This window comes from Anolis carolinensis, chromosome 5 (assembly GCF_035594765.1).
Source record: "Anolis carolinensis isolate JA03-04 chromosome 5, rAnoCar3.1.pri, whole genome shotgun sequence".
Taxonomy (NCBI): domain Eukaryota; kingdom Metazoa; phylum Chordata; class Lepidosauria; order Squamata; family Dactyloidae; genus Anolis; species Anolis carolinensis.
In genome coordinates, this window is record NC_085845.1 from 187,303,379 (window position 1) to 187,326,497 (window position 23,119).

The window sequence follows — 23,119 nt, forward strand, 5'->3', positions numbered from 1 at the left end:
AGACTAATGCAACTGGAGATACACCAAGTGCACAACAATGGGAGGCTGAGGAAGGGTGGACAGAAAAAGGAAGAAAAGTGGAGAATGAAGGACAACAAAAAAGGGGAGAGGAGGGAATCTCCTCTTCCTCTCTTTGGCTCCATGAAAAAGAGTTTCTTGACCCACTGCCACACAGGGAGAAGAAAACCAATCCCTGGTGGGCAACAGCTCTTTGCCCTTCCATTGCGCTTTCTCTTCTCATTTATATTCCTGCCATCTTCCCACCCAAGTGATCCCTGTCATAATCCTGCATCCAAAGTCACTTGGTCTGAGATCAGAACGAGGTCCCTAGCTTTGCAATGGACGTGGAGGTGGTAGCCCAAGCGATTCCCTCATCATTGGTCATAAGGCTGGGTACCTTGTCCTAAACCCAGAACAAGCAGCTTTGCCAGAAGGACTTTTAGCTGGAAGGTAGTGGTGGTGGACCCAAAGAGAGAAACATGTTTTTTCTTTTCAACATTAAGGGTCTGAGTCTACCCCTTCATTACTGATCTCATGCCAAGGCATGTCTGGAGAGCAGGTAGTAGTCCCAGTGCGCTTTATTATTAATAAAACAATGAATTGGATGAACTAATATTAAACATATACACATACTCCAGCAAGTGGCATGAACATGTTTTTTAAAAATGCTAACACTTGCCACCAAGCAAACTGTCATGCCCCCATACACTAACCCAATCCAGATGTGTTCCTACAGTGCCGGAATAAAAAAAAGGGTAGGTGGACAATCCCATCTTGATACTTCAGCCTCCACCACCTTCCAACCCATTTCCAACACAGTTCTAGGCCAGATGAAATATTTGCTAGAGCCCTTTCTTCATCTCCCTTCAACTCCTTCATAGCAAATTGAAATTCACATAAACCTATATTATGTCATCTGCTTCTATGTATGCGGTTCTTCTTTAGATGTTACAGATAACTACCACCAGAAAAAAAGTAAGTGACTAAGCATTCGGCTGTTAAGACTTTGAAATGTCTGAAGTCAGCTTTAGCAACTGTTGTAATGGGTTCTTTTTTTGCTTTATTTATACTCTACTCTTCCAAGAAATGTCTCCTCTTTTTTCCTGATGTCTACCTTGCGTTGACTCACCAAGCATTACACTACTTTTACAACTTGATTTCAGAGCGGGGAATGACACTTCAAGGAGACAACAAAAGCATGATGTATGTGAAAGAAACTGAACTGTATATTTATCTGCAGAAGAAAGCCTCTACCAGGTGAAATGTTCAAAAACATAAAAAATAGAATTAACTCAACATTTTAGTTTTTATTCTGAAAATTGCTTTTTTAATATAGTAATTCTTTCACCAAAAAAGCAAATTATGCTTTCCAGAGATGTTAAAGATCCCAGACGTTTATCCTTTTCAGCCATATCTGCTCCATGTTCCTCAATGAAAATTAACCAATGTTTTCCCCGCTATATTTGTTAGTTTTCATTTGGGAGCATGGAGTTTCATGTTTATTTGGGAGCATAGAGGGTGAAAAGTGGACTTGTAAAAAAAATCAGAAAAAAAAACATAGGTTTCATTTGCTGAAAACAACATGTCGCTGAAACTATACATATGAGCAATTACACAAACACAATTTTTGCGGTTTTTTGTTCCGATTTTTGGAAATGAAACGGATTTTCCTAGTGTTGATATTTTATGCTAAAAGGGTGTGTGTGGATCTTTTTTGCATGAAATGATATCCCCAACATTACGCCTCAAGTGAATTGAAACAAGCTCCTACCTGCAGCGATTCCTGTCTTTCCCTCCACAGTCACAGCCACGGATGTGCTCACTGTTACCGCCTCGGGCAGACCTCCTTCTGTCAAGAAATAAATGTAACATATTCAATACCTGAGCCCATAGGGACGTGGGTTTCTGAATGGTGACACTGCCAACACCTTTCCCAACTGAGCACAGAACTCAAACACGGGGAAGATGGAGGCCTCATCCTCACAGACAGCAGCTGAGGTGGCAAACTCAAATATAGATGGTGTGTTTTCTGAGAGTGTTGGTGATGATTCAGTTGACTGGTACTACACCAGAAAAATCCTGTATTCAAGGAACTAAAAAGTATGGGATGTGGCTAGCCTCAGATGATTCCCCTGCTGTCTACATATAGCAATTTTCCCCATGTGAAACTAGGCACACATTTGCTCTTCTACCTAAGCCAGAATTGGTATAGACACAGCATTGCTATGTGAGTTGCCGAACTAGATCTAAAACAAACCTTTCAGAATCAGTTCTGAGCCTAAATTATCAGTGATATTACTTTAATTGGAATTACTGGATTTTTAATTTGTAGTACAGTGGAGTCTCACTTATCCAACACTCGCTTATCCAACGTTCTGGATTATCCAACGCATTTTGTAGTCAATGTTTTCAATACATTGTGATATTTTGGTGCTAAATTCGTAAATACAGTAATTACTACATAGCATTACTGAGTATTGAACTACTTTTTCTGTCAAATTTGTTGTATAACATGATGTTTTGGTGCTTAATTTGTAGAATCATAACCTAATTTGATGTTTAATAGGCTTTTCCTTAATCCCTCCTTATTATCCAACATATTCGCTTATCCAACATTCTGCCAGCCCGTTTATGTTGGATAAGTGAGACTCTACTGTAATAGTTATTTTTTATAGTTGCATCTGCCAAAGTAAACCAATATTCCTCCCGGTTTATTGATGAACTAGCCCGATCTGTGGTTTTCTTCTTAGAAAATTCTAATGACTTAAATGCTGGGGAAAATCTCACTTTGAAGAAAAATCACTCAGATCTTCTCTGGCAACAACCAAAGGACTCAACTGAAATCTCTCTTTCTACATTCATGTATAGTGAGCTGTAAAATTGCCTGTGACGGTTTCCGAGAAATAGTCAGTGTGTGTACTGCTTCAGACATCAATTCCATTCCCTGAAATGGGACCCTAAATATCCTTAACAGGAAACTATTATGAGTTCCAACTATTGTTACTAATGAAATTTCACAGAAATAAATACCATGGGCTTTAGCTGGAAGGGATGCAGGTAAGCCTAACTGGTTGCTAGGGACAACCACAGAACTGCCTGCAGCTTTTATGGAATTTAGTTAAAGATGCTCCATGGTAATACTTACTTTCCCCCTTCTGCTTGTGTCATTCAAGCTGTTCTTAAACATGACTAAGGGAACTGTCATGTATGGTCTGTGTAAATGTCTTGAAGCTCATGTTTGTTCATTTTTCAAAAAGGGATGCTGTCCAAAACTATGACAATGTCACTGGGTATATATCTATTTTATCATACACCCAATATTTCAGTATTGAAAATGCAAACATGTATTTTTTTATATATTCCACCTTTCACCTGACATGTGACCCATCGTAGCTTACCGCAAGATTAAATCAATATAAAGCTAAAAGTCTAATGATAAAAAGTTAAAACACAATTAAGCATGATGTTATATTGAAGTGCCATTAATATTAAAAGGTACAAAATCATTTTAAAGTTAAAAATACAGCACACAGATCTAAAAAGACTCTCCACAATCACTGAAAATGTTCCCTCCTGTATCCTCACCAGAAAGGTCTTTGAAGGTGGTAAGGGTGAGAGAAAGCCCTCACCATAGGATGTTAGGACTTGTATAGGTTCATATATGGAAATACGATTTAAGCAAGTCTCAGCTTGATCCCACAGAAGTTAATGGTCAGCAAGAGCTGCATCTGTTAAGCCATTCATTGCATCACTTTGTAACGTGCCCTGGCTTTATCATATTTTTTCTATGTCCTATTAAAACTATTATACCGGCCAGAATTCTCTTCCATGTCTCAGTAAATGCATTAAGTCAGCCTGAACATTTCCCCTTGTCAGCAAATATTCAGTTCATCAACAAAGGGCCATAATTGTATGTGATTTGCCAAAGGAGAGGTTGAATTAACAGTTCCATGTGTCATTCTTTAAGAAAGAGTCAGCCCCCTAATGTCATAAACTGAAGATTTCAGGAGAATTTTTGACAATCATCCTGTTCAGGTCGTTTTAATCATGGAATAGGTATCTCAAGCCCAATGCACTGGTATATCAGAATAACTATGATACAGTAAAGGCTATATTTTTCAAACAGCAGATGATGCGGTAAAATAATATTCAGGTTTTTAAATTATGTTTACTTACACTATGACATAGGGCCCCTGGTGGCTCAGTGTGTTAAAGCACTGAGCTGCTGAACTTGTGGACCAAAAGGTCCCAGGTTCAAATCCCGGGAGCGGAATGAGCGCCCACTGTTAGCCCCAGCTCCTGCCAGCCTAGCAGTTCGAAAACATGCAAATGTGAGTAGATCAATAGGTACCGCTCCGGCGGAAAGGTAACGACGCTCCATGCAGTCATGCCGGCCACATGACCTTGGAGGTGTCTATGGACAACGCCGGCTCTTCGGCTTAGAAATGGAGATGAGCACCAACTCCAAGAGTCATTCACGACTGGACTTAACATCAGGGGAAACCTTTACCTTTACTTACACTATGACATTGTCATTTTTACTATGCTTAATGTGTATAATTGTATTTTATTTTGATGTGTTTTTATCTTCTGATTATTGTAATTACCCGGGCTTGGGCCCATGTAAGCCGCCCCGAGTCCCTTTGGGGAGATGGAGGCGGGGTATAAAAATTAAGTTATTATTATTATTATTATTATTATTATTATTATTATTATTATTATTTATCTATCGGATTTGAGGTTGCAGGTTGGGGTTCAATGACTGAATGTGCTTTTGTATATCTAAAAAAAAACCCAAATCACTCAACACAAAACTATTGAGGAAAAGACTAAGCTTGATCTCTTTCCCTTGGCATCTACTCTTCTATGTGCAAGATGTTGTCACTGGGTATATATCTATTTTATCATACACCCAATATTTCAGTATTGAAAATGCAAACATGTATTTTTTTATATATTCCACCTTTCACCTGACATGTGACCCATCGTAGCTTACCGCAAGATTAAATCAATATAAAGCTAAAAGTCTAATGATAAAAAGTTAAAACACAATTAAGCATGATGTTATATTGAAGTGCCATTAATATTAAAAGGTACAAAATCATTTTAAAGTTAAAAATACAGCACACAGATCTAAAAAGACTCTCCACAATCACTGAAAATGTTCCCTCCTGTATCCTCACCAGAAAGGTCTTTGAAGGTGGTAAGGGTGAGAGAAAGCCCTCACCATAGGATGTTAGGACTTGTATAGGTTCATATATGGAAATACGATTTAAGCAAGTCTCAGCTTGATCCCACAGAAGTTAATGGTCAGCAAGAGCTGCATCTGTTAAGCCATTCATTGCATCACTTTGTAACGTGCCCTGGCTTTATCATATTTTTTCTATGTCCTATTAAAACTATTATACCGGCCAGAATTCTCTTCCATGTCTCAGTAAATGCATTAAGTCAGCCTGAACATTTCCCCTTGTCAGCAAATATTCAGTTCATCAACAAAGGGCCATAATTGTATGTGATTTGCCAAAGGAGAGGTTGAATTAACAGTTCCATGTGTCATTCTTTAAGAAAGAGTCAGCCCCCTAATGTCATAAACTGAAGATTTCAGGAGAATTTTTGACAATCATCCTGTTCAGGTCGTTTTAATCATGGAATAGGTATCTCAAGCCCAATGCACTGGTATATCAGAATAACTATGATACAGTAAAGGCTATATTTTTCAAACAGCAGATGATGCGGTAAAATAATATTCAGGTTTTTAAATTATGTTTACTTACACTATGACATAGGGCCCCTGGTGGCTCAGTGTGTTAAAGCACTGAGCTGCTGAACTTGTGGACCAAAAGGTCCCAGGTTCAAATCCCGGGAGCGGAATGAGCGCCCACTGTTAGCCCCAGCTCCTGCCAGCCTAGCAGTTCGAAAACATGCAAATGTGAGTAGATCAATAGGTACCGCTCCGGCGGAAAGGTAACGACGCTCCATGCAGTCATGCCGGCCACATGACCTTGGAGGTGTCTATGGACAACGCCGGCTCTTCGGCTTAGAAATGGAGATGAGCACCAACTCCAAGAGTCATTCACGACTGGACTTAACATCAGGGGAAACCTTTACCTTTACTTACACTATGACATTGTCATTTTTACTATGCTTAATGTGTATAATTGTATTTTATTTTGATGTGTTTTTATCTTCTGATTATTGTAATTACCCGGGCTTGGGCCCATGTAAGCCGCCCCGAGTCCCTTTGGGGAGATGGAGGCGGGGTATAAAAATTAAGTTATTATTATTATTATTATTATTATTATTATTATTATTATTATTTATCTATCGGATTTGAGGTTGCAGGTTGGGGTTCAATGACTGAATGTGCTTTTGTATATCTAAAAAAAAACCCAAATCACTCAACACAAAACTATTGAGGAAAAGACTAAGCTTGATCTCTTTCCCTTGGCATCTACTCTTCTATGTGCAAGATGTTGTCACTGTAGTACCAAGGTGGGTTCAGCCATATCAGCACCCCAAATACAGTCTGAAGTTGATGAAAAGGATCATCTCCTAGAGTCTGCTGTTTGGGAGGAACAGAATCAGTGTAGGATAATTTGTTTATATTTCATTGTGCTGTGCAACTGGTCTGTTTTCTGTGAGAACAAGAACATTCTTCAGGTCACCGTTTCTGAACACACATTTTTTCTTATTTCTATTCTTTCCCAGAGTATTGCCTTACAAAATGTCCTGTCTCAACATGAAGGGATTCCTTTTTCTTTCTTCACAATTCCAGAACTTGTCATTTCATTTCATTCTTGTCTTGATCACTCAATGTGTCCTGAACATGACTTTGCAGCTGCATCTAGCTTCAACTCAAGGTCTTGTACATTTTTTTTAAAAAAACCAAAATTAAGTTGATTTGTGGAAGGACATTACATAGACCTAAGGGAAAATATACTCATTTCAAGGACTCTCATTCCAGTTAGATTTATATGCCTCAACATTGTCCTTGTAGCATTCAAAAATCCTCTCTCCCTCCCTGACTCAGTCCTATGTGCAATTTTAGGGACAGGCAAAGGACACCAAAAGCCTCCAGCAGATGCCATGTGATGTTCTGGTGAGTTATACATATAGAAACAACAGAAAGCAGAGGAAATATGAGATTTAAGTTCATTCACTGGCCATGTTGCTAATTCCAGCTTCTGGACTTTAACCTTTTACATATTATAACCCCAGGGGAAAAACATAACAAGAATAAAATGACATTTCCTTACCATACCATGCCCCATAAATATATATTTTAATATATCCATGGCCCAATTGAAAAGTAGTTGAGAATAACCTTCATACTCTGGTTGGAAACAGAGTTTTCAAGAGAGTGTAACAAAGCTAAATGCAAGCAAAACCTCTACAGTGTAATATTATTTTGTTTGTTTTTTGTTCTCTCTGTCAAATTTGGCTAAGCATGCTTTGCAGGCTGAATTGAAATGCATAAAAACCTGGAAAGCCCTTTTGACTGAGATATGCATATGCAATCCCCCACTCTTGCCAATCTCTACTCACATTCTATTCTGGCTCTCATAAATTCCTCCTCATATGCATTTAATTCTCACAGCGAATATTAATATTAATAGGTGTCCTTTGGATATGTCTCCAATTATCTGGGAGGTTTTTTTCTGCTGTAATTTATTGCTTCAAGATAACATTTTATATAAAGCATAGAGAGCCTCCAGAAATTATGAAATGGGTCCAAAGAGTTAATTTACCTATAAGGATTTTCACTTCCTCTAAAGAGTGCACGTATGTGTGACTTTGGATAGACCTCACTTAGTGCCAAACCAGATTCATATGTATTCAACAAATACATTACATGTTCACATGTTCATTAAAGTAGCAGCGAACCATTCTATTTCTGTTACTAAATAGAACCTGTTTCTGTTACTTCTTATTTCCAACGAGGAAAGCAGAGTTTAGGGGCTTTGTCTCAAATTGCATGCATATATACACATTTCTACAGCCTGGTTCATGTTCTTCCTCACCCTCCCCACCAAATCTTGTCTTCCTCACTGCTGATTTCTTCTCCCTCCCACTATTAAGCTGAAAAAAGCCTTACAGCTGAAGCATTGTGCTTTGAGATGACAGTGCCAAAGCACAGAAGGGTTGAGCAAAAGACCAGAGATAAGCATTTCAAAGTAATTTTAAACAGCCATGTAGTTTCCAGACATCAAACTAGATCTCCCCTTTTATTCTTTGGTTGCTGTTATTGCTCATTTAACAAAATGATCTCTTCTTTTAGTTCCTGAAGCTGTGAACTCCAAGACTTTGCACTGAAACATTAAGGCTGGTTAAAAAACTGACATTACTGATCCCCCCCCCCACCCGAATTCAGTTACAGGCATTTTTATCCACTGAAAACTAGCTGTAGACTTGGGGAAAGAGAATAAAAGGGTTTCTAATGGTTACCTGACATGTACAACCTTGGGGGTAAACACATGTCAAATTGTTAAGTGACTGATAGACTTGCATGTGCAGTTCTCCTTTCCAAACCTGAGCATGCTGCCTCACAATCCATCCATTACTTTGGTGCAATTTTGTCACACCTACTGCTTGATTAATGGAAGCATATGGCACACACTGCCCTCAAAGCACCTCTGCGTAGGGCTAATTTTGGCTGCTTTGATGTACCCTTTGCTGTGTCATTTTTCATGGTGAGCAAAACCGACATTACTACACTGCTACGGCAAAGGTTGAAATCTGATGGTGCCATAGCAGTCTTTTTTTTAAGCAGAAAAGCTGAAATGTACACTAAAACTATGAAAAACACATTCTTATCTTCAAAGGCACTAAGATATCATCTATGCAACATACCACCTGTTGCCAAGTAATTGCAATGATTAATAGGTCTGCCCACCACTCTCCTCTGTCTTCACAGCTTCAATCCTCCATCCAGAATACTAATATCTTGAAGAGTAAGATGACTTTCAGGCAAAATTGTTTGGTTGAGGATAGGATTTTAATTCCTGGGCCTTCACCATGCCTGCATTTCATGAGGTTTAAAAATCTTGTCTTCTCTGATATATCTGAGCGTCCAACCTTACATATGTAGGGTATCTGAGCATAAATCTGTGCCTCTTTGCTGTTGTTGCGATGCATAGAAAATGTTCAATCCTACATATATAGGTCACTGTGCAGACAAGTATACACAAAACAGCAGGCACAATTCTGACGCACAGAAACGTATATGCACAAAAAGTATATGCAATGAGAATAGCACAACTATCCATCCAAAAAAGGAGCTCAAGTCTTTTGCATCCACTCCAAGTACAAACACAACTCTCATTAATATGTGAGCTGTCTGCTTTAGTCTTCACCAATTCCCCTGCCTCGCCCATGGCCCAATAATTTTCCTGTAGGCAGAAGATGGGGAGGCACAAAGTATCAGTGGTGACAAAACATATGGCACTTCCATCCATTTAAACAATGCTTGCTTGAATAGAAAAAGAAAAAGAGGAAGACAACTATACAAATAGAGAACCGTGGGCAAGAATTTGCTATTGTTCAGCTGGGAGTGAAATAGTGTTGAAAAATCGATCGACTTTTTTACTGTGTTAAAAGAGATTGTGTACCTGAAATTTCTTCAAAAGAAATGCTGTAAACAAAGCTTCCTGGTGGATGTTCAGCTGCTCGACGGTACCAAAGGGGGAAGTGGTCCATGGTGAAAATATTCTCCTTATCTTCACGGGTCAAGAACTTACTGGAAAAGGGGAAAAAAACAAAATGTGTTTTCTCTTCTTTAGGAATCCTATTATGCTGTAAAACATCCTTCAAATCACTTCGTAAATATTTACAAGTCTTTTTAGATACGATAAAATATGTTGTGCAAAGATGTCTCCCTTTTAGATTTCTGTCAGTTTCTAGAGCTCACAGTCTGCTTTTAATAAAACCATGTGAGGCTAAAAGATCTTATCAGAGATCTTTTTTTCACATCTACTTTGACTATTCCTTTTTTTCCCTTTGCTCCACTGTTTTAAAAGCGCCATTCATTTTGCTTGCTCACACACACTCTCAACTGTGGGTTTTCAGGTGTTTTGGCCTACAACTCTCAGAAATCCCAGCCAGTTTACCAGCTGTTAAGATTTCTGGGAGTTGAAAGCCAAAACATCTGGGGACCTCCAGGTTGAGAACCACTGCAAGACATCTTAAAAGATTACAATTATTTCTAAATGGAATTACAGGCAAACTGTTTAAATGTTTTTTTGCTTACCAAAGTGCTACATTTTTGCTTCTTTGTTTATCCCCCTATGTTCTTTGTGTTTATATATTGTCGGTTTTGCTGTGCATCTAGACAAGAAACCCCTTCACAGGCCCCGCAGCATACACAAATCTGTAGCACTTCCATTCAGTTTCAAGTCTGGCATGGCATCTAGACACCTACCCCAGAAAAACATGAGCTTTCTGGGGTGTGTGCAAACTTCCATATGAGTCCAATCGGGTTTTTAAAACCCGATTGGACTCACATTAAAGTGCTGTGTGGAACCGCCCATAGTGCTCTCCCAGGAAAATGTCTTCCAGGTGACAAATGTTTGGAAAATCAGAGCTTCTAAGAAAGTACTAGAAAATGCACAAAAGCAAGGCCTACAGTTACTGCCTGGTTTGCATTGCTCCAATATCTATTGCATCAGCTTGCTTGCTTTAACTAACTCACAGTCAGTTTCCCTGTTGTAGCGATAGCTTTCTCTTGTATCATGTTTCCTAATCTTCCCTCCTAGCTGGGCACACATTAGTTTCTTTCCTACATCATGTTTGGAAGCCATAACCCTGCTATTTCCTGTGCTGACCAGGTCAGGATACCCATTCTTCGCAAATTATTCTCTCAATAATCTATACCGACCCAAATCACAAAATATTCCTGCTTTCAAATTGGTTTTATCATTTCCTTGGAGATCTCCAGTACTTTCAAACTCTGTTTATCTCTCTGCACATTTTTAGAAATGTGGATTTATGTATATATGTGTGTATGTGTTATATATGGTCAGCAATCAATATAGAATCACATCTTACAGTTTAATTTGTCAGCCCTGACTTGAAGAAAAACTGTTCTTTAGCCTAATGCCTTCCAATTAATTGGTCCAACATACCTGGAACACACTAAGTATGTGAATGGCTGCAGTTCAAGGATAAACTAAATGGGATACTCTGGCCAACAAAGGGCTTTTTCTGCATACCTTGTGGGTCCCTTCTTGCTATAAGGAAAAATTTCTTTATGCAGCTATTTTTGTTTTCAGCACATCCACTTCAATTGATTAATACAAGGAGTGACACTGCAGATGGTGAGGTCATGGCAGAAAAGAAAGTTGTTTTGAACCGAAGATGTCCTGGTTCATAGTGCAGTCTAAACATTGCAGTTACTTAGCAGCAAACCTCACATGCACAACGTTTGACTTACTTCTGTATAGCGTAACACTCTTATACTACACTGCCTTCTATTGTGTGTGTGTATGTGCCTTCAAGTTGCCTGTTGACTTGACGACCACATGAATTTTATAGGTTTTCTTAGGCAAGGAATATGCAGGAATGGTCTTGCCAGTTTTATTCATTTTCTATTATTGTTTTCACCAGTGCCCCTTGAACACTAATGAGAACAATAACTACCTACAAGGTGAAATGAAAAATCAAATGCATCTTTTATTTTTTTTAAAAATCATAAATCGCTTTTTAAAAACCAGACTATGTGTAGAAATGAGAGTGACTTCATCATCCATTACAGAACTACCACACAGAAGGACAGTTCTTGTTTTTTTAAACAGCTCGTAGCTATGCTGTACAAACATTTAAGGACAGAAAAAGTGAATTGTGTCTATCAGGGGAGATTTGGAGAGACATGTTAAGCTCACAAGCTGGTCTTTTGGCTATGTAAAAAGGTCTGTTTCCCTCTTCACATTAGGAGCTCTTGCTATTTTAAAAGCACATGAAGCAATCAAAGTAAGAGATGGGAACAAAATGTTCAGAGCAAAATCCTTGTGTGTGACAATACTGTAGGAACTCCTGGTTTATTAGAGCTCCTTGGGATTCTTGGGTGCTGTCAAATCATTCTGAGTAATGTCGGCCCCAAGGCGAATCTATCACAGAATTTGCTTGATACAATTTGTTCAGAGAGGGGTTGCCCTTGTGTTTCTCTAAGATCGAGAGCGTGTGGCCTGTCCAGGATCGCCCAGTGGATGTCCATTGCTTGGTGGGGATTCAAACCCTACTCTCTAGACAGTTCAATGATCCGTCCACTAAACTAGACTGGCTCTTGGGTATGTACATCATATACAGAGAAATTACATTCATCTGTTCCTCTGATTATTGAGTGTCTGGAATCCACAAAAGCTGTTTAGATCAATAAAATTACCATTATCTAATTGATTCATTGAGATAACTTGCTTTGCTAATAGCAGAGAAGTAACCAGATCAATCTATCACCATCATTCCTATGTTCATGGGACATTCTTAAGCCCTATGTTGAGAATGTGTGTGTGCATGCATATGTATTGCTTTAAGTTACCTGCTGACTTTTGGCAACACTTTGAAATTTTAAGGTAAAAAACAAACACTTAGAGGTGATTTGCCATTGCTTTCCTCTGAAATGTAACTTACAATAGCTAACATTTACTGGTGCCCCCAGTCCTAGTACTCACCACTAACCACACTTTACCCTTCAGTGATTTAAAAAAAGAAAATAATAATTAAACCCAGGTTATAATTTGATTTTTTTTAAAAATTCATGGGAACATAAAACCTAATTAGATAAAAAAAAATTGTGTCAGGAGCAACCTGAGTCACTTCTGGTGTGAGAGAATTGGCTGTCTGCAAGGACGTTGCCCAGGGGACGCCCGGATGTTTTGATGTTTTTACCATCCTTGTGGGAGGCTTCTCTCATGTCCCCGCATGGAGCTGGAGCCGATAGAGGGAGCTCATCTGTGCTCTCCCTGGGTGGGATTCGAACCTGGCAGCCTTCAGGTCAGCAATCCAACCTTCAGGTTACAAGGCTTTAACCTATTACGCCACCAGGGGCTCCATAATATAATAATAATAATAATAATAATAATAACAACAACAACAACAACAATTTATACCCTGCTCCATCTCCCGAAGGGCTCGGGGCGGCTTACACTGGGACAATCCCAAAACAGTATTACATCAATAAAAACAGTAACACAATAAAATCACAGTATAATAACACATCTTACAAAAGTTAAAATAACTTAAAACATAGACAGTAATCCCAATCCGTAGTCAAGCAGTCAAGAGTAGTCAAGATCACATAGTCAAGATCACATTGCAAACATGCTAAACCTGCGCTTACAATCACAAAAATATTCCAGATAATCTGATTTTAAAGACTTTTTGTCAAGGAAGAACAATGTTGATTGTTTCTCTGATATGAATACTGTATTTGCACTCTACAAACTAAATAAAGATTATTTCCTTTTCATCAGCTCTAGTCTGTCTAAGTCAGTGCCAGGCCTTACTTCTAAGTTATGGCATTTAATTTTTGTCTGCTGCTTTTTTGTAAATGTGAGAGTAAACAAGATGTAGTAAAGCACAAAGGAATAACACAGAGGGAAGAAGAGATAAAGGTTCTATTTATCGTACATCTTTTTATGCTGCCATTCTTAGGCAGCAATCCTATGCTGAGGATAGATAACATCAGCGTGTCTGCCAGCCAATCCCCTGGAGACCCCAGACCCCACCATGGCTACTATGCAGCTTGTAATTCATGATGCTGCACATCCATCTGATGGTGAGGGAAGAGTTCCATGTCAAAACTAAGTTAGTTGCAAAGGAGCTCTATCCCTTGCTTTAAAAGAAAGCCATGTTTTGAAGAGAATACTTCTTGTTATATCCTTCACTCCTTGGTATTTTGAAATGCAGCATCAGCAAATATCAGTAGCAGTGGGGATCACATTTTGCCTAATCCTGAAATACATATTTGTCTGGGAGCAAATCCCATTAGGAACCCCTGGTGGTGCAGTGGGTTAAATCGCAGAGCTGCTGAACTTGCTGACCAAAAGGTTGGCGGTTCAAATCTGGGGAGTGAAGTGAGCTCCCGCTATTAGCCCCAGCTTCTGTCAACCTAGCAGCTCAAAAACATGCAAATGTGAGTAGATCAATAGGTACTGCTTCTGCGGTACTGCCGCTCCATGCAGTCATGCTTGCCATATGATCTAGGAGGTGTCTTTAGACAAGGCCAGCTCTTTGGCTTAGAAATGGAGATGAGCACCAACCCCCAGAGTCAGACACGACTAGACTTGATGTCAGGGGAAACCTTTACCTTTACCTTACCTTTAAATCCCATTAAACTCAATGGACTTTTTTCTATCTATTATACTCTTCACCTCAAGCTGTCATGGGTATTGGTCACGTAAAAGGTCCACCTAACATTTTTAAGGATACTCTCTTTGCAGTTGAAAGAAAGTGTGTAGAATAAAGAGATGCAAAGCTTGGTTGTGAGAAAAGAAAAACATTCATGTAAATAAAATGTCTGCTACTGTTGGACTCTGTTCTCCCCATAACCCTTCAGAAACCCTGATCTTGGGTATTTTAGAACTACAACAATAGAGCAATGTAATGCTGGGTGGATTACACAGAGCTCATTTCATCCAATTCCAATTTTATCTTTTGGAACTCTGTTTGCCTTATAAGGCTGCTGCTATATGGGTTTTTTAATGTCACTATTGAGCTTTCCACCAGCCATTGTGGTGACATAGTTAATGCGTTCTTGACAGGCACTTTGATTACGGCTCCAACAGGGAGCCTTGGAAATAGGTGACACAGAAACACAGGCATAATAGGAAATTGATAACTTTTCAGTTTTGTAGCTTCTTGTACCAAGTTCCTGCTATTTCTCTGAATGTCATCCATTTCCAGTCAGAACCAATACACAATCTTACATTAATGAATCCACAGTACCCATCATTCTTACATTCAGGATTGGATTATTTGACAGAAATGTCTAAATGTCACAATAGGCAAAACCAAAACATTGGGGCACATAATAACTGGCTCAAACGAGAAGTTCTGAGACATGAGGTAGAAGGATCAAAGACTGATAGAACTGGTTACTCATTCATCAAGCAATTTCTGAGCTTGCTTCTGTTACCTTTCCTAGCTCCCACCTCACAGAAATGATTGCCTGCTATAACTATGGTAAATGCAGTTCACATCCTATTTATTCATGTGAGATGTTTGCCAGTGGAGTAGGGCCACCCAAAGATATTTTGTTGTCAGAGGCATAGTAAAATGGCACGGTAAAATGGTGTTCCTACTTTAAAATGGCAAAACAAAGCTTGCTCTTTGGCATTTTTGAGGTAGGGAGGATAATTGACTCCGTGGATATGGAGGGACGATGGTATGAAGAAATGTTCTTACAAATACTCCCAGAGTTAAGAGAAACAGGTTACCATATATACTTGAGTATAAGCTGACCCGAATATAAGCCGAGGCACCTAATTTTACCACAAAAAAACTGGGAAAACATTGACTCCAGTATAAGCCGAGGGTGGTAAATTTCAGAAATAAAAATAGATACCAATAAAATTACATTAATTGAGGCATCAGTAGGTTAAATGTTTTTGAATATTTACATAAAGCTCAAATTTAAGATAAGACTGTCCAAATATGATCAAACCATTATTCTCATCTTCAATGTAAATGTGCTTATGTATCCTTTTAATAATAATAGAGTAAAATAATACATGTAATAATAATAATAATCAATACAGGAAACTAATACAAGTAATAATAAATATAGTAAAATAATAAATACAATAATAATAATAATATCAGACTGAAATAATAAATGTATTAATAATAATTAAAATAGAGTAAATTAAATGTAATAGTAGCAACAATAATAAAGAAAAATAATAAATGTAATAATACCAATAATAATAGAGAAAAATAATAAATGTACCATATATTATCGAGTATAAGCTGACCCAAATATAAGCCAACCAGGACCCTCACCCGAGTATAAGCTGAGGGGAGCTTGTTTCATCTTAAAAAGAGGGCTGAAAAACTAGGCTTATACTCGAGTATATACAGGATATCTCATTAGGTCACATTCTGTTGGTAGAAAAGCATTCAGTCTCCAACCCAATTTCCCTGCTACCGTGTTTCCCCGAAAATAAGACAGTGTCTTATATTAATTTTTGCCTCCAAACATGTACTAGGTCTTATTTTCAGGGGATGTCTTATTTTTCCATGAAGAAGAATTCAGATTTATTGTTGAACAAAAAAATGAACATTTATTATATACTGTACAGTAGTTGTCATCACAAACCAGCATAACCAGATAAACTGTGAATCCTATCAAGAATTTCTTGTTACTACCATTATTTCCATGTACAACTGGTATGTACATTTACCAATCCTGCATGCTCTGGTGTTCTGTTTGGCAGGCGCTGGCCATGCTTCCAAACAAAAACTTTGCTAGGTCTTACTTTCGGGGGAGGCCTTATATTTAGCAATTCAGCAAAACTTCTACTAGGTCTTAATTTTTGGGGATGTCTTATTTTCGGGGAAACAGGGTAATAAAATCAATAGAATTAATGTATGAATGCAGGGCTCCATTTTAATTCAAGAGCCATCTACTTTTCAGGCCTGACCCAGCTAAAGTTAGTCATGCTTAAATCCCACTGAAGAATGTGGCAGAATTTACTCATGGCTAAATTTGACAGGCTCCTTGTCTCTTCCTGAAAAGCTCAGTGACTTGCTTTCATCAGCTGAGGCTCTGGGTAAAAGATGTTCCCATTAATTATGCTACAATAATAACTCCATGCTAGAATCCTGTCCTTCAGGGACAGAAAGAGAGAAGATTAAAGCTTTGAGCTGAATGCTACTAAGTGTTTGTCAATTAGACATTTGCCAACATAAAGAGCAAATATAATTCATCTTGTGTATACATAAATGAAACGACTATTGAAATTGCTGCACAGGGTCAGAAGGGTCTTGCTACAGTTACACCTGCATCCTTGTAAGTTGTTTTTCTCTGAAGACCATAAACATAGCAAATTGCCCTTATCTAGAGACTGGAAGGAGCAGCAGCACGCAATCGGCTGTACCCTTCAGGAGGAAGACACAAGCGCATGGTGACATTTGCATACTGCTGCTGCATATTTGTTTTACATGAGATAATGTATGCAGAAACAGATGAGTTTCTGCATTGCTGCATGAGGTCTGTTGTTCTCTACTTGTTACTGGTACAGCAGCTTTTGAGCCTCCATAGAGATGGTATCTAACCAGCCACAACTCAAGCAAGTCAATCAGGCTAAAAATAAATCTTCTTCAAAAAGCAGCAAATCCAATTCAGATTTTTTAAAAAATAATAATGAATGACTGTACCTATTTCTCTGAATATTAGAGATGGCATGCTTCACTGTACAAGAATTTAAGCCCTCAGGCAAAGGTCCAGAGTGTAATGTTTTCCCTCACTAGGTGGAGCTGTTGTCCACACCAAACAACCTGGATTGCTCACGTGCAACATGTTGGAATTGAAGCCATCATACATACACACAGAGTAGTATGCAGGCTGTTTAAAGTGTAGCTACTGTGGGGTGTGCTCTGTTAGGCAAGCTGCATATTATTATTTGTTATTATTTGACAGCAAGTCAACTTTGACTTCCAGTGACCCTAAGAATGAGAGACCACCCAGGGCCCTGGTCATCAAATGCCCTGTTTGGGTCTTGCAACCTAAAGCCATTGCTTCTTTTAGGGAGTCAAGCTGGGTAGAAATGCTTATAATGTGTGAATTTCCACAGCAACATTGTTAAACATTTATCCAACAGGAAGACAAGGAACGCTATTAAGCTGATAAAAGGTAAAGGTAAAGGTTTCCCTGACGTTAAGTCCAGTCATGTCTGACTCTGGTGGTTGGTGCTCATCTCCATTTCTAAGCCGAAGAGCATTGTCCGTAAACACCTCCAAGGTCATGTGGCTGGCATGACTGCATGGAGCGCCGTTACCTTCCCGCCAGAGCAATACCTATTGATCTACTCACATTGGCATGTTTTCGAACTGCTAGGTTAGCAGAAGCTGGAGCTAACAGCTCTAACACTCTGCTCCCGGGAGTGAGCTGATACAATGTTAAAATACATGCAGCAGAGAAACGCCACTGGATTGCCACAACGGCTCAAGTGCAGCTTTCACACCAAACTCTCAGTAAAAGTTGATTGGATTTGCACTCTGTCTACACAAACCACAAATACATATTGTTCACTACTTCCTGCCTGCCCTCTTGTGTGATTCTGCTAAGCAGACTTGCTCAAAATGTTTTTTAAATGTTTTGACTGAGATGGTTTGTCAGCGCACCAAAAGCTGTTTGAATGATAAGACAAGACATTCAACGTGGGACTCCCTTGTTCCGACCAGAATGTCCAGTCATTTTATGCAAGAGCAGCTGTAGTAATGTCTGTTACCTGAGGGATGTTGTTTCAGACGTCTGTATTGAGCATGTACTAACAGATGTTGCCACAGGTAAGTGGAAGGGATCTGGTGATGAGAATACTGCAGCCGCAGCAAGTATCACGTTCGAGCTGAGATATATAGTTACTCCAGAAAAAGACTGCTGCACTGACAGGTTTCACTGTGCAGGTGGGAGGCATCCATGTACTCAATGAATGAGTATCTGAATAGCCAGCCAACGGGTTGCCAATTATTTCCTTCCTGTCTTTAACAAGGCATTATTTGAAAAGAGAGAGGAAAAGCCTGCTTGGAAGACATGCTCATTGACACAGAAACTCAGCTTCCTGCAGGCTCCGTTGAATATACTTCTATTCACCAAGGGCAGTGCCTATTTTCTGCTACCTGTCCCCAGGGAATCACTGCCCTTTCTTCATCCATGTTTTCCCTTTAAGAAATGCCTTTATCTACATCTGTCAGTGCTCACAATTGCAGTCCTTCAGGCTCAGAATCTCCTGAAATATTCAACATATTGGAAAGACTCTTAATACATCCATATACCTCAAACATAACATACATACAAAGGAGCTGTATTAGAAGATCTGGAATTTTCTAGAGAGATGTTCTATCTTCACATTTGTGAGGATCTACAACCTGGAGGATCTAGTAAATTCCTAAAGAGACCATTTTCCCAGGCATGAGTAAGTGAAACCGTGGATCTGGGCTCCATGATTCCATAGTTATAGGGATCTAAACTCAATGAAGCACTGACCAGTTTTAGGAGAGAGTCTGGAGGTCAAAGTAGACATTAACGAGAATATGTATTTTGTGTGATTAATTCATTTCCCACTCTATAACAGACACATGCCTCAGTGATCAGACTTACAAATTAAATTCATGTTTATTTTCCTAAAGCCAATGACAAAATAACACTCACAAAATACAATATACACAGGTGAGGACAATCATATCCTCTGACAAACACATTTTTTACCACTTAGGCGAAAACTTGATAAACATATTGTTCAGTTCAATCCTAAAATTATTTTTTGCTTTTTCCAGGAGAACCATAAGTGCCTTCTATTGAAGTCTATATCAGAGTTTGCAAATATGTCATCCTACAGATGTTGTTAGATCCCATCAACTTTAACCTGCTAACTAAGGCTAACGTTTTTGCATTCCAAAAACTTCTGAAGGCCCAACATTCTTTTCTCCAGTTTCCACCAATTCTGATGTTTTACCAATTTTATGCATCAAAAAACAATATAGAAAGCCCTACATTGGGTCAATATTAAAGAAACTTTACAATTTTCTCAAAAAATATATATTTCAGAAATAAATGTTTCTAACAACTTATATAATTATTCAAACATGAAAGGAGACATTGTACCACTGTTGAACAATTAATTTGGTGCTAGTTCATTCTTTATCTTGATCAACCTGAACTATATACAAGGGCAACAGAGAAATGTACATTCAAAGGACTTACCTGTTAGAGAGTTTCTCAGAGCCAACATAGAGGCAACTTCTCATGAGACCAGCCCGAGTTCCCATAAAAGCTATCTCCACTCCCCCTTCAGTCTCACTATTGGACATAGTTGCAGAGAGAAAGACTGTTAGGGTTCAGTAGGGCTATTCCTCTATATCAATGGTTGGAAATTGCAATACAGAGCAGTGGTTCTCAACCTGGGGTCCCAAATGTTTTTGGCCTTCAACTCCTGGAAATCCTAAAAGCTGGTAAACTGGCTGGGATTTCTGGGAGTTGTAGGCCAAAAACATCTAGGGACCCCAGGTTGAGAACCACTGCTCTATATTGCAATTTCCAACCAAGTGAAATGCAGTTAAAGCAAAAGCCCGAACTCAGTGTTAGAGCAAACACTATGCATGTGTATAGGGTGACAAATTCAATTGTCTATATCTTTAAGTAATGTACACTTTGACAACAGTAGAAGGGTTGGAAGACCAAAGACTGGGGATATTCATGTAATATAGATGTTATATGACCCAAAAGTGGCTTCTGCCAGAAAGGTAGTTGTTGCATTTCTAAACACTTCTTAATAGTAGGCTTAAGTAAAGGATCTTACTCATGTTTTTATTTCCTCCAGATTAGACCATCCCACGGTTGGGGGCATTTGACCTTCCATAAAGTTTAGGCCAAATCTCCAACCAGCACAGCTAATGCTAACAGCTTCTGGGAATTATAATCCAAAAAGTCCTGAAGGGCCAAAGATTTCCCACTCTTTCACTAATGTAACCTGTGTAATAATTGGTAAGATTCATCTTCAGTCTTAAAACTCGAACTTACTCAGACAAGTTGAGAGCCAAGGTTGTCCAGTAGGCCTCCATGGGCGCTGTTACTACAGCATCAAAGAGCACCTCTTGAACCAACTCCTCATCACCTGGGCAAAAGGAAGAATTAAGAGATAAATTAAATGACAGTATAAAGACAAAGTTGCTTTTGTGATACAAAAGGACTATGTTCCTTTTTAGCCTTGTAATTTTTTTTAAGAAACAGATCTAGCCTTGTTATGTAGATACAAAAACAACTTGCAAGCTGCTACATTTGTTAATCATTGGCAGGATAGCTATAATCCATAAAAGGAAGTAAAACAATGCTCCTTCACTAACAGATTTTTCTACTGAAGATTTGGAATTTAACACTTGGCACATACATTTAAATTAACATACTCATAATTAATCTTAAATTTAACTGTCAAAATAAGGGTAAGAGAAGAAAAACAGGAAAATAACAGACTTGTTGAAGGTTGTCAAATTTTATTTATCTTGGAACAAAAGTCAGTACACAGCCATAGCCATATAAATGAGTGAAGAATGAATGAAAGCGTATGTAAAATAAAAGCATAGCTAGATTGATATTTAAAAAGAGATCCACTAAAATTTTGTTTCCATATGTTGCACGTAGATAATATAATCTTTGACTTAGCATACAATCCTACAAACATCCTCATAGTATTGTTAGTTGGAAAGGAGTGAGGTGGCATCTTGATGCCCCATGGAGGGAACGATAAGGACATGAGGATTTCTGCCACCCAATGAAAAGTGTTGCACTCTCCAAATTTCAAGCATCAAAGTAACCTGACAACTTTTTTTTGTGTACAATACAAAAACACCATATCCATGGTGGGATATAAGTTCTCAGATGTTGAGTGGATACAGAAAACCATGGATAATAGCAAGTCCTAATGCAATTAAGGACTTCCAGCCCAAGAATACCATAGTCATGTTGAAAGACTTAGAAAACACCTATAGAGGACATATTTTGTCAGACATAGACAAATGAATCCACTGATACCAGTTCTATGGATATGGGGCGTTACTGTACAGCTTAGCGATCACAAGAAATGAGCAAGGCAAAGATATCAAGGGAGTGCAAACACAACAAATATGAAAGTTCCAGATGTGAATAATTCGCAGTTTCTCACTCTCTGCAATATTAGACATTTTGGATCTGAAGGAAAATTTCATGGGGGTGGATTCTTATTTGGGGGCAAAGATCTCATTTTGTCCTCCTCTGTTGGTGCTTTACCATCAGTGAGGAGCACTGCTTGGGTGGAGCTTGTCGACAACCAAAATCCAACAGAAACAAAGTGACATTCTGCCACAAAGCTCTGCTAGTTTAGGATATGATGCAGTTGGGGATGGAGTTTGGACCATTTATGCACTGTAACAGCATCATTACAGTATAGCCAGAGAGTAGGAAATGACAGTGAGGATCAGAAGCAGCATATAAAATACCACCTTCAGTTTGGGAAACCGCACCCTATCAGGGTCAGGTCTAGTTATGAATGGGAGACCACTAGAGTTTGCCAGGGATCTCCGGCAAAAAATCGTATCTGAAACTTTGGATAGATGCTGCCATTCAGTAGCAATAATGGGTTGCTGTGAGTTTTCCAACAGACTTTACAACTTTGGAGGATGCCTGCCACAGATGTGGATGAAACGTCAGGAGAGAATGCTTCTGGAACATGACCATATAGCCCAGAAAACGTACAGCAACCCAGTGATTCCAGCCATTAAAATCTTCGACATTATAGAAATAATACTGGGCTAGATTGACAGCAAGCTCAATATAAGGGCAGTTTCCTAAGGTCTGTTTATTAAATGCCTTTCTTAACTAGTTGGCAAGACAGCACAAATCCTGATGGCTTATGGACAGGAATAAATAAGAAGAAATGCCTGTAACATTGGGAAGTATGAACTTTTAAAAAGTTCAATTGATACACAGATGAGAGACATAGAAAATTAGTAGCTGATTGCTAGCCATCAAGCCATGAGAGTGAAAAGCTCAACTTTCATTTTCAGGAAAGCAATGTGCCTCTGAACAGCCAAAAAGAGCTGGGAGATTAATGACAAGAGGTAGATGTCACCATCTGCCCAAGCATGGGCCAGGCCAGTTCCAGTTCCAATTAATTTGAAAATCAAGGCAGAGTCAGAATTAATTATGACTAGGCCACAGCAGCACACTGATGAAATCGTTTGATACATTTTGCCTGGAGAAGGGATGATTAAGAGGTGATATGACTCCCATCTTCAAATATTCGAAGGGTTAGCAGATAGATTATGAAGTTAATTTGTTTTCTGGTGCTCCACAGGGCAAAACCTGAACCAATAGGTTTAAAATTACATGCTAAAGAAAAATGTAGAAACAGTAGGAAGTCCTTCCTAAAAGTAC

General features: G+C 38.8%; 1 protein-coding gene across 4 annotated transcripts in view; it reads right to left on the reverse strand.

Moving 5' to 3' along the window:
• The window catches only part of cacna2d4 (calcium voltage-gated channel auxiliary subunit alpha2delta 4), a 228,961-nt gene that overhangs the window by 127,814 nt on the left and 78,028 nt on the right, over window positions 1-23,119 (reverse strand). For all 4 annotated transcript variants that reach the window (XR_010006905.1, XR_010006902.1, XR_010006904.1 and 1 more), the window contains 4 exons: window positions 20,732-20,825; window positions 19,916-20,011; window positions 9,609-9,736; window positions 1,772-1,849 (listed from right to left, as the gene is read on the reverse strand). Coding sequence is in view for 1 of the 4 variants with exons in the window: in XM_008110464.3 (XP_008108671.1) it covers window positions 1,772-1,849; window positions 9,609-9,736; window positions 19,916-20,011; window positions 20,732-20,825 (396 nt within the window). In the remaining 3 variants the exon portion in view is untranslated. The remainder of the gene's footprint in view (window positions 1-1,771; window positions 1,850-9,608; window positions 9,737-19,915; window positions 20,012-20,731; window positions 20,826-23,119) is intronic.